The sequence below is a fragment of the Oncorhynchus kisutch genome, linkage group LG8, assembly GCF_002021735.2.
Source record: "Oncorhynchus kisutch isolate 150728-3 linkage group LG8, Okis_V2, whole genome shotgun sequence".
Taxonomy (NCBI): domain Eukaryota; kingdom Metazoa; phylum Chordata; class Actinopteri; order Salmoniformes; family Salmonidae; genus Oncorhynchus; species Oncorhynchus kisutch.
Window position 1 is genome coordinate 24,722,210 of NC_034181.2, and position 12,572 is coordinate 24,734,781.

Genomic DNA, 12,572 nt, shown 5'->3' on the forward strand with positions numbered 1-12,572 from the left:
GACCTTCTTGCGGTCCTTATACTACTTATAAGACATTACTAGCTAGTATGTAAAACAAACTTATTTCATTATTTAAAATGCTATCCCCTAGTACTAGTTGTAGTCCTCGTAACGTTTAGTTAGCTAATAGCGGTGTGTATGTAACATAGTTAGAACCTCTCTGGGATATGTGGGACATCCCTCCTGGCCAAAAGCCAGTGAAATTGCAGAGCGACAAATTCGAATAAATTATTATAAAAATCTAACTTTCATGAAATCACACATGCAAGATACCAAATTAAAGCTACACTTGTTGTGAATCCAGCCAACATGTCAGATTTCAAAAAGGCTTTTCGGCGAAAGCAAACGATGCTATTATCTGAGGATAGCCTTTGACAAGCTTCTTTTGTTGGCACTCCAATATGTCCCATAAACATCACAAATGGTCCTTTTGTTCGATTAATTCCTTCTGTAAACTTTGCCAAAACATTTCAAACTACTTTTGTAATACACCTTTAGGAATTTAACTTAAATAATCGATCAAATTGAAGACGGGGTGATCTATGTCCAATACAGGAGGAAAATGAACTGTAGCTAGCTTTCAGGTCATGTGCCTCTAACAGAGTCCTCTTTACTCTAGCCTCGTTCTGAACTGTGTTACTTCTTCATTACACAAAGGAAAAACCTCAACCAATTTCTAAAGACTGTTGATATCCAGTGGAAGCGATAGGAACTGCAAGAAGGTCCCTTAGAAATCTGGATTCCCAATGAAATCCAATTGAAAAGAGAGAGACCTCAAAAAAAAAAATCTGAATGGTTTGTCCTCAGGGTTTCGCCTGCCAAATAAGTTCTGTTATACTCAGACATTATTCAAACAGTTTTAGAAACTTCAGAGTGTTTTCTATCCAAATCTACCAATTATATGCATATCTTATCTTCTGGGGATGAGTAGCAGGCAGTTTAATTTGGGCACGCTTTTCATCCAAAATTCCGAAAGCTGCCCCCTAACCTAGAGAAGTTTTTAATATTAACAGGGGAGAGTAGACGAACAATGAACTCCACTATGGGGGAGCAGGGCATGCGTGACACAACACAGAAATAGCAAGAGATAAATAACCACTTTTGGTTGAAAGTAGACCAGTGAGCGGGTAGTATTATGCGAATATGGTACACAAATAAAAAAAGGACTGAAAAATAGAGGTCGGACACAATTCTTTGAGTGCTATATAGAGGAGTCTCTGATCCTCACATTCATATGACGAGGACCCATAAAACACCCTCAAAGTTGAATGAAATGCAAAAGTAGAATTCAAGTACTACACACCTAATTACTTCATTACAGTCACAGTCAATAAATAGTTTATGACAAATGCCAGACAATAAACCCACTTTGGATGTAACTGAGAAACATCACATTTATGCCAGTTACAAGTTGATATGATTCTGAGTCAACTAAAATGGGCATTACATGCACCAATTACAGTGAAGGTATGTACATTCTATGCCAACAGAAGTGCTTGGTTTACAGTAGGGCTGCCTAATTGCCCTCCTAAGAAAAGTATCTGACTGACGTTCTCCCTGCCGGTCTGTATCATCGATGCTCCTTCTGCTCAAGCTACTGCTACTGACTGCCTTTCCCAAATGCCTCTACATCTGAAGCTGTGAAAGTCCATCAACCATGAACTGCCAGATCCCTAGATTTGTTTTCAAAACAAATGAGATTCTTGTTTGTAATGTAAAGCGCTAGATACAATACATGTATTATTATTATACATTCAGTAGTAGGCCATTGGTAGTCAAGCACTAAAAAAATGCAACCTGCTTAGTGTCACAGGAGAAATAAATCACTTCATTTGACAAATTCCCCTCTTTGTAAATTACGCAAATAATAGCTCTAGAGTTTAGGCTATTTCCCAGCAGCCCCAGACTGCAGGATCACGTTCAGTAGGCACATAAAGGAGAGAACAAAAAATAAGAAGAGCCTTCATGGAACAAGTTCAAATAGTGTCTCCCAGGCTTTCAGAATGTTTTCTCCCATGATCTTGCCTAGTGAATAAGATCCAGGCAGGCCTCATCTTGTGTTAAGAGTCAGTCTTGATGTAGACTTTGTCCCTGGAGAAGATCTTGATGGCCTCCTCCACCTCAGAGAGCCTGCGGTCCAGCTGCGCACGACGGGAACGGACACCCAGAGAGTCGGCCCTGACTGGAAGAGACAGCAGCTCACTCACCAGAGACCGATGGGCTGGAAGAATAGAGACAGAGAGCGAGACAAAAGAGAATGAATAAATAAGAGCATCCATCTTGGTCTGTAGGTTCAATATAAATACACAGCGTCTTTTCAATAGTAAATACCATCTATTTGAGCTGATGTATACATACTAAGCAACTTGAAAAATAATAGGTATAAGACAAATAATGTAAAAGTGTTTGTGGTAAAAAGACCTACTCTCTTTGAGTGACTCCAGGGTCTCCTGTCTCTCCCTCTCTGGCATCAGGGTGTGACCAGCTGGGATGGATGGATCAGGAATACTCATCCTCTTTTCCTCCTCCTCCCGTCGCCACTGTTCCTTCCGCTCCTCAAGGCTGATAGATAGAGGGAGAGAGAGAATGATTCATAGTGTCAGAAAAAAGTATGCTTTGTTAACTATGATGCAGAATTATTGGATCTGGAGTGAAGATTTGCTACTTCCAGTGACTTCCACTTTTGAATGCAAGATATACTTTTTGTTAAGTGCAGTTACAGAGGAGGATAATGTATATTGGTTCAGTGTACTTACTACTGAGGCACCTGTCCCTTGACGGCGCTGGGCAGGGGCTGACTGTTCCTCAGGTTGGTCAATGACTGGGAGCGACGGAGGACTGTCTTCCCTGCAGCGTGTGCATTGTGGCTCACGAAGTCCACCATCCTGCCCTGCACCTGCAACAGAAAATACTAATTAATTAAGTTTGCATTTGGGCTCAGAGCATAGCATATCATAACACATTTATTTTTGATATTGGTAATTGGTGAAAACAGACAGTGCAGAAGAGATATTCTGCTCAGCCACATTTCGAGGTAAATGGAAGTTGAATAAAAATATGTCTCAACCTTCAGCTGTGGAGTTTCCAACCATAGAGGGCAATATTTGGAGGTAGATGTGCAAATACACAGCTAAAATACACACTGATTGGAGGAATAGATGTTTACATTTCAGTTGGAGTCCATCTATTAATTCAGTCAGTCTGGGCTATTTTAATGTGCCTATCTCACCTGTAAACTCGGTTTCTCTGTATGGTTTTGGGAGGCTGAGCGAGGTGAGGGGGACGGCGATGGGGCACAGCTTGGTCTTGGGGAGGGTGATAGAGCACGCTTTAGTCTCGGGGGGCCAGCAGAGCCACAGATAGAATGTGCTTTTAAAAAGTTCTGACACTCCGGCTTCATAGGAGGGCTGGTCTCCTGCAGAAGGAAGAGAGGGAGCCATGTAGAATCGACCCCACATTATTACAAAAATACCACGCTAATGGTGGTGCCCTGGTTTGTTATAGGAAGAGGGCCCAGCATCCCTGGACATCCTTATAATTTGAACTAACTGGCACAGGTCTATGCTTGGTGTGGAATCCCCCAGTGCACTAAACAAAGGGCTGCCTATCTCCCAGTCCCCCTCACCTGTAGCTGGGCCATGACCCTGGAGGGGATGTCCTGGTATTTAGGGGAGCTCCACAGGGCTTTGACCGGGACTGGACGGGAGTGTTCCCTCTGTGCCTCCTGCTCTTTGCAGCGTCTCTGGATCTCCCTCAGCCGACGCACGTTCTCCTTTCCGTAGTCACGCACCAGCTGCTCTGTGGGACAAACAGAGAATACAGGGAATGAGAGAAAGGTAACACAGTCCCATATTGTTTCTGTTGAAACTTTTAAATGTATTTTCCTGTATAGTAAATGACATTGCATGCAATGTACTACAATGACAAACAGTCCATCCACAAATGTGGCTTTGAATTTGGCAAGGAAAGTGGAAGATGGTGTTGACCTGTGGTTACCACGAAACAGTAGGCGTTGGACTTACTGTGCTTAGAGGGGTTGGGACTGAGGGAGACCCCCTCCAGTCTTAGCAGGGCCCCCACCACCCCTCTCTGGCCCCTCTCCAAAATGTGTGTGGCGTTAGGGCCGATGCGGGGGTGCCGAGGGGCACGGGCACTGTAGCAGCCTGGGTACAACACAGGGTCCGGGGCCAGGGGACCAGAAAGAAGGGCTGAGGACCCATGAGCGTTCCCCTCCAGACGACCCCTGGCTGGGATAAGGAAGTACAGAAGACACCATGTGACATGCTGTTTCAACAATTATTGGGATTTTAAAATGCTGTACATTTTAGCTATATTACCAGAGGCAGGACGTTTGTAGTATTCGGGGAAAAGGGAGGGATCTGGGGGTATGGGCCCAGATATCATGGAGGGACCCTCGCACATCACTGAACACCTGTAGCTGTTGCGAGACAGAGACCAAAGATATTCATAATTGGGCTAGCTACTCGAATAGGTTTTTCACCGAATTCACATTTCAGAAAGTAACGTGATCATTTAAGCAACAAATGTAATGAAAGTTAGAAAATACTGTTACACGCTGACCTTGACCTACTGTTGCAAGTTTAGAGAAAAAGCCGTCGTTAGCGAACGTTAGCTAGCTAGCAAAAGATATCGATGCATTCATTGACGACTGATGATAACTAACGGTGACGTTACTGTAACTACAGCTAACATTCGCTAGCCTAAATAAACACAATGTTTTACAGTTTTCTGCCAAATATTACCTTTATAAAATACTCCAGACTTCAAACCAACTGTAGCTAGCACTAGCAGCCCAGTCAACACGCAGCAGTCAGTAATGACGCAGAGACAACAGTGTTAAAGACAAATCCCTCACCATGGCAACAATGTAACCTACCGCAGATACCCGAGAGGCAGCTATAACATCAAATGCAGTACAATATAAAGATGGGCTAAAACTGCTTCTCCAATAGAAATCCCGATTACACTTGTTGGCTAACTAAACTCATGCGCACAAATACTTCATCTGGTCTAACTGTCGTCTTGCATCGAACTGCGCGTGTGCACGCCGTGAAATCAAAGGCACTCCTTCAATATAAAGTTGTTTTTGAGGAATCATTTAAACGGTTCAGTTTGTCACTTTCACAAAGTCGGAGTAATAACATGTTCAGATACTAAGACATTGGCTTGAATCTAGGTTGCACCTTTAGATTTCGAGAAAATTAACAACTAAGGAAGAGTCTTTCACTTGTCTCATTGACTTCTCATTTCCCAAACCCCGGCCTGGTCTGTTCGGTCTCTTTCGCAATCATTTCCCGGAAGTCTTGCGATGTTGCGCCTCTGAGTTTAGAACCTCTGTGACAATACTGAGGACGACGACAATCTACCACAGAGAACCTGGATGTCCCCGATATAGAGATGCTATTAAATTTACAAAGGGGCTATGTCATAATCCCCAAAAGTTCCATAATGGATACATTTTGGTCAAGGAGAAATCCAAAACCAGTCTAATTGGAATGAATGGCAGTAGAGGCAAAGGTGATGCATTTCCTGCGTTCACTTGTGCAGGAAAATAAAAGTAAGACGTGATATATAAGAAATGGTGTAATTGAATAATATTAAACAAAATATTGCTATATAATTCATCATAAATACAGTTTATACGGGTTTTATAAAACCATTATGTATAAATAGCCTCTAAAATATTTGTAAACAGACCATAAATGTCTGATGTTTTCTTGGAACGCTGTGAGTAATATTATGATACAATATCGTCAGCAGCTAGCACCAGTACAAAAACCAAGTTACCAATATTTTTTGGAGAAGGTGAATATATATATATATATATATATATATATATATATATATATATAACCAAGTTCCCGAATGCTTTACTTATATTAGGTGGAGATTTTAATATTTCTCCGAATAATTTAAATGATAGATGGCCTCCGGGACAGTCCACTTCTATGAATACAAGTTTGAGGCAGTTTATGGAACGGTTTGATATTAGAGATATTTGGAGAGTAACGTTTCCTAATGACAAGTCTTTCACTTGGAGTAATAAAGTCACGCTCCAGACAATCACACAGATTTTTGGCTGGTGTCTAAATGTTTGGATTAACAGGGTATTTCTGTTAACATCCTGGCCACTCCCCTTACTGATCATAGAGCTATTTATATTGACATGAAACTTTTTCTCTGATAATGGCCTTGGCAGAGCATCCTACTGGAAGATTAATAGCTCTTTAGTAAAACATGAGTTGGTCAAGATAAACAATTTAATTACACACTTTTGGAACAAAGCTATAACTGACAATTCACACAGTAATAATATGAGGTTGGAAAATATTTAAGAAAATATGGGAGTTATCTTGCCAAGACAAGGAGAGCTGAAGAAGAAAGTGTAAATACAAACATCACCTCTCTTGTTCAAAAGCCTGTTGAAAGTGTCTCAGAGGAGGACACGTCTGTTCTGTTTGAGCTACAAAACAAGTTGGATGATATGTATAAACTGAAAGCAGAGGGAGCCTTTGTCAGATCTAGGAAGAAGTGGCTAGAGGGTGAACAAAATTCATCTTATTTTCTCAGGTTAGAAAAATACCACTATAAAAATAATACGATTCAACAATTAAATATTAGCCTCATCACAGATGATCCCAAATTAATCTCTAACTTTAGTTGCAACTTCTACAGGAATTGATATAGTTCTAAGTATTGTGAGGTTTCCTCACCTTTTTTTTTTGACTCTGGGGGATGTGAAATCAATTGGGGAGGCTGAGAGGGAACAGTGTGATGATCCTATTATAGTTGAAGATATCATTTATTCTATTGAGCACCTTAAAAATAATACATCTCCTGGGACTGATAGTATATCTGCTGAGTTTTACAAAACGTTTTCTCAACAGTTGGCCCCATTTCTGTTGGTCTTTTCTGAAAGCATTACAAATAATGCTCTCCCTCCCAGTTGGACTCAGTCTGATTACATTAATACCTAAGCCCCAGAAAAATTTGCTTCTACTCAATAATTGGCATCCAATCTGTCTGCTCAATAATGACTACAAAATATGAGCAAAAAGAATGAAGGCAGTATTGGACTCAATTATAGAAGAGACTCAATCTGTCTTCATGAGGAATATATCTAATAATATCCGACTGGTGTTAGATGTTATTGACAATTCTGATTTAATCTTCGAATATAGTTTTGTCTTCTTAGACTTTTATAAAGCCTTCGATACAGTGGAACATGAGTTTTTATTTCTCTCCCTTGAGAAATTTGGTTTTGGGGAATTATTTTGTAGTACTTTTAAAACTCTTTATATGAATGGGAACAGTTCAATTAAATTAAAGCATGGCACTTCTCCTAGATTTGATTTGAAAAGAGGAATTAGGCAAGGTCGCCAAATTTCACCTTACCTCTTCCTGCTTTGCAACCCAACTTATTACAAGTTCTGTTAAATCCAACAATATAAAAGGGATCTCTATTGCCGACAGAGATATTATCATAAGTCAACTTGCAGATCACACAACCCTCTTTTTGAAAGATGCTGACCAGATTCCTAGAGCAGTCGATGTGATAAATATATTTTCCAAAGCATCTGGTCTTTGCCTAAACCTTAATAAGTGTTTATTGTTTTCTGTTAAAGACTGTGTGATACCCTCTATATGGAATATTCCAGTCAAGGAAAAAGTAACATACCTTGGGATTACCATATCTAAGGATCAACAGGAAAGATGCTCATTAAATGTTATACCTATTATTGAAAAAAACTAAAAGAAGTTGAACCATTGGTTGCGGAGGGATTTATCCTTGAAAGGTCAAGAATTGCTTTCTAAAGCTGAAGGTATCTCCAGATTTACTTATGCAGCCCAGTCCCTATATCTTGACAACAAAATAGGTACAGCTGTTGACCAGGTGCTTTTCAACTTCATCTGGAAAAATCACACATATTCGGAAATCTGTCATTATGAACACATATGAAATAGTGGTCTCAATTTTTTAGATTTTCCTACTTTGAATGATACTTAAGAGAAATTGTGCTAAATTATTTTAAAGAATCCAACTTCAATTTGTAATTTCATTCCTCATTATGTCTTCTTCCGTTTTGGTGGCCTCACTTTTATGTTACTTTGTAACTATAACATTGATAAGATTCCTGCAAAATGATCTGCTTTTCATAGACTCATAGCGTGGTCATTAATATATAAACATAATTTCTCCCCGCGTAAGTATTTCATTTGGAACAATAAGGACATATTGTATAGAAACAAGTCTTTCTTTTTAAAATAATCATATCCTGCTGGTGAGTCAACTTTTTAATGGAGAAGGATTGTTACTCAATTATGAGACATTTTTATCTCGTTACAATATTCCTGTAACACCTAGAGAGTTCGCCATAGTCTTTGATGCTATTCCATCTGGAACTCTTATGTTATATAGAGGTGTAGCTAGACCTCACCTTTTTGACCTACCCTCGCTTAATCCAGTTGACTCTCCAATAGGGAAAATATGTTTCTCCTTGTTCCCTCAGAACAACAGATCTAAACGTGCTTTATTTCAAAGGGACATTGTATCCATTCCTTACGTCACAAGTTACTGGAATAGATTGGTCACTAATATCTGTTGGAAAAAAGTCTGGTTATTACCACACAAATACTTGTTAACAAGCAAGGTCATATATACAGTGGGGAGAACAAGTATTTGATAACGTGCAAAATCAGCAGTGTTTCCTACCTACAAAGCATGTAGAGGTCTGTCATTTTTATCATAGGTACACTTCAACTGTGAGAGACAGAATCTAAAACAAATATCCAGAAAATCACATTGTATGATTTTTAAGTAATTCATTTGCATTTTATTGCATGACATAAGTATTTGATACATCAGAAAAGCAGAACTTAATATTTGGTACAGAAACCTTTGTTTGCAATTGCAGAGATCATACCTTTCCTGTAATTCTTTACTAGGTTTGCACACACTGCAGCAGGGATTTTGGCCCACTCCTCCATACAGACCTTCTCCAGATCCTTCAGGTTTCAGGGCTGTCGCTGGGCAATACAGACTTTTAGCTCCCTCCAAAGATTTTCTATTGGGTTCAGGTCTGGAGACTGGCTAGGCCACTCCAGGACCTTGAGATGCTTCTTACGGAGCCAGTCCTTAGTAGCCCTGGCTGTGTGTCATGCTGGAAGACCCAGCCATGACCCATCTTCAATGCTCTTACTGACGGAAGGAGGTTGTTGGTCAAGATCTCACGATACATGGCCCCATCCATCCTCGACCTCAATATGGTGCAGTCATCCTGTCCCCTTTGCAGAAAAGCATCCCCAAAGAATGTTTCCACCTCCATGCTTCACGGTTGGGATGGTGTTCTTGGGGTTGTACTCATCCTTCTTCTTCCTCCAAACACAACCGTGGAGTAGAGTTTAGACCAAAAAGCTCTATTTTTGTCTCATCAGACCACATGACCTTCTCCCATTCCTCCTCTGGATCATCCAGATGGTCATTGGCAAACTTCAGACAGGCCTGGACATGCGCTGGCTTGAGCAGGGGGACCTTGCGTGCGCTGCAGGATTTTAATCCATGACGGCGTAGTGTGTTACTAATGGTTTTCTTTGAGGCTGTGGTCCCAGCTCTCTTCAGGTCATTGACCAGGTCATGCCGTGTAGCTCTGGGCTGATCCCTCACCTTCCTCATGATCATTGATGCCCCATGAGGTGAGATCTTGCATGGAGCCCCAGACCGAGGGTGATTGACCGTCATCTTGAACTTCTTCCATTTTCTAATAATTGCGCCAACAGTTGTTGCCTTCTCACCAAGCTGCATGCCTATTGTCCTGTAGCCCATCCCAGCCTTGTGCAGGTCTACAATTTTATCCCAGATGTCCTTACACAGCTCTCTGGTCTTGGCATTTGTGGAGAGGTTGGAGTCTGTTTGATTGAGTGTGTGGACAGGTGTCTTTTATACAGGTAACGAGTTCAAACAGGTGCAGTTAATACAGGTAATGAGTGGAGAACAGGAAGGCTTCTTAAAGAGAAACTAACAGGTCTGTGAGAGCCGGAATTCTTACTGGTTGGTAAGTGATCAAATACTTATGTCATGCAATAAAATGCAAATTAATTACTTAAAAATCATACAAATGTGATTTTCTGGATTACAGACCTCTACATGCTTTGTAAGTAGGAAAACCTGCAAAATCAGCAGCGTATCAAATACTTGTTCTCCCCACTGTATATATGAAGTTTGTGAAGCACAGTAATGTAAGACAAGCAAGAAACAAGGATGTGACTGTCTTAGCAGCATGCTTAAAACACATGCACATCTCATTTGCATAATGTAGGACCTAGGTGCATTAGTATCATAGATAAGAGAGGGGGCAGAAAGATATGGATTCTACCTCTCAAAGCAACAAAATATCAAGGGTTACACTATCCTCAACTGATTTGAGCCAGTTTATGGTGGTGGATTGACTGCATTGTTTGAATGGAATGTTGGCATATTGGCAGTTCATTTGGAAAATGAATAGAATCATTCCTCTAAAACTGTCTGGCTAGCTAGCTAACTCACATACAGCGCAGAACATTTCTTCACATAATATCTTATCACAGCAGTGGCAAACCATGGTTGACCATCTCCCTGACCAACATGGCTGACATTTGGACCATCGTAAGAAGGTTCATGTCCATTCTGTACAAAAAAAATATATAAACGTAGCATGCAAAGTGTTGGTTCCATGTCTCATGTGCTGAAAAAATAGATCCCAGAAATTTTTCTAATGCACAAAAGCTTATTTCTCTCAAATGTTGTGCATAAACGTGTTTACATCCCTATTAGTGAGCATTTCTCCTTTGCCAAGATAATCCATCCACCTGACAGGTGTGGCATATGAAGAAACTGATTAACCAACATTATCATTACACAGGTGCACCTTGTGCCGGGGACAATGAAGGCCACTCTAAAATGTGCAGTTGTGTCACACAACACAATGCCACAGATGTCCCAAGTTTTGAGGGAGAGTGCAATTGGCATGCTGACTGCAGGAATGTCCACTAGAGCTGTTGAATGTTAATGCATTGAATGTTAATGTGTCTACCATAAGCACCCTCCATAGTTGTTTTAAAGAATTTGGCAGTAGGTCACACCAGCCTCACAACTGCAAACTACATGTAACCAGTACCTCGACATCCAGCAACTTCACCTGCGATATCATCTGAGACCACCCACCTAGACAGCTGATAAAACTGTGGGTTTCCACAACTGTAGAGTTTCTGCACAAACTGTCAGCAACCATCTCAGGGAAGCTCATCTGTGTGCTCGTCATCCTCACCAGGGTCTTGACCTGACTGCAGTTTGGTGGACAGCATGTATGGTGTCATGTGGGCGAGCGGTTTGCTGATGTCAATGTTGTGAACAGTGCCCCATGGTGGTGGTGGGGTTATGGTATGGGCAGGCATAAGCTACGTACAATGAACACAATTGCATTTTATCAATGGCAATTTGAATGCACAGAGATACCGTGCCATTCATCCGCAGCCTTCAGCTAATGTTTCAACATGATAAAACACGTCCCCATGTCGCATGGATCTGTACACAGTTCCTGGAAGCTGAAAAAGTCACAGTTCTCCCATGGCCTACATACTCACTAAATATGTCACCCATTGAGAATGTTTGGGATGCCCTGAATCGATGTGTACGACAGCGTGTTCCAGTTATAGACAATATCCAGCAACTTCGCATAGCCATTGAAGAAGAGTGTGACAACATTCCATAGGCCACAATCAACAACTTGATCAACTCTATGTGAAGAAATGTGTCATGCTGCATGAGGCAAATGGTGGTCACACCAGATACTGGCTGGTTTTCTGATCCACGGCCCTACTTTTTTAAAGGTATCTGTCACCAACAGATGCATATCTGTATTCACAATCATGTGAAATCCATAGATTAGGGCTTAATGAATTTATTTCAATTGACTGATTTCCTTATATGGACTGTAACTCAGTTAAATCTGGGGAATTTGTTGCATGTTAAGTTTTATTTTTGTTCAGTGTAGCATTCTAATTCCTAATTCTATGTTCCCTGACCTTGAGTGGATGTTGAACTAGATGCGGAAGTTGAATAAAAATGCAAAGATCGTGCTTTTCAAAACTTACCCCAATCAAAAAATGTGGATTGATGGCAGCCTTGTTGGGAAATTGAAGGTGCTGCTTATTAAAACTTCTTATGGCTTGGGGGCAGTATTTCGACGTCTGGAATAGAAGCGTGCCCAAAGTAAACTGCTTGTTACTCATGCCCAGAAGCTAGGATATGCATAGATTTGGGTAGAAAACACTCTAAAGTTTCCAAAACTGTTAGAATAATGTCTGTGAGTATAACAGAACAGGCAAAAACCTGAGGAAAATCCATCCAGGAAGTGGAATTTTGTTGATGTGGGTATTTTCAATTGAATGCCTATACAGTATCTAATGGGTTAGGACCCAGATTGCAGTTCCTATGGCTTCCACTAGATGTCAGTCTTTAGACATTGTTTAAGGCTTGTTTTCTGAAAAATGAAGAAGACTGAGGAAGAATGCAG

The 12,572-nt window shown here is 40.7% G+C and overlaps 1 protein-coding gene across 4 annotated transcripts; it reads right to left on the reverse strand.

Moving 5' to 3' along the window:
- Nucleotides 1-1,305: 1,305 nt before the first annotated feature.
- enkd1 (enkurin domain containing 1) lies at nt 1,306-12,259 on the reverse strand. Of its 4 annotated transcripts, none has more exons than XM_031829899.1 (8): nt 12,151-12,259; nt 4,338-4,438; nt 4,023-4,247; nt 3,626-3,798; nt 3,230-3,415; nt 2,757-2,896; nt 2,426-2,562; nt 1,306-2,221 (listed from the first exon to the last, which is right to left on the reverse strand). In XM_031829899.1, exons 2-8 carry the CDS (start codon nt 4,420-4,422, stop codon nt 2,061-2,063), a joined length of 1,107 nt encoding a protein of 368 aa, XP_031685759.1. In that variant the 5' UTR covers nt 4,423-4,438; nt 12,151-12,259; the 3' UTR covers nt 1,306-2,060. The 4 variants fall into 4 exon arrangements, with proteins under 4 accessions (XP_031685759.1, XP_031685760.1, XP_020345814.1 ...); XM_031829900.1 differs by lacking the exon at nt 12,151-12,259 and adding an exon at nt 5,205-5,357; XM_020490225.2 differs by lacking the exon at nt 12,151-12,259 and adding an exon at nt 4,898-5,100.
- Between the last annotated feature and the right edge of the window lie 313 nt (nt 12,260-12,572).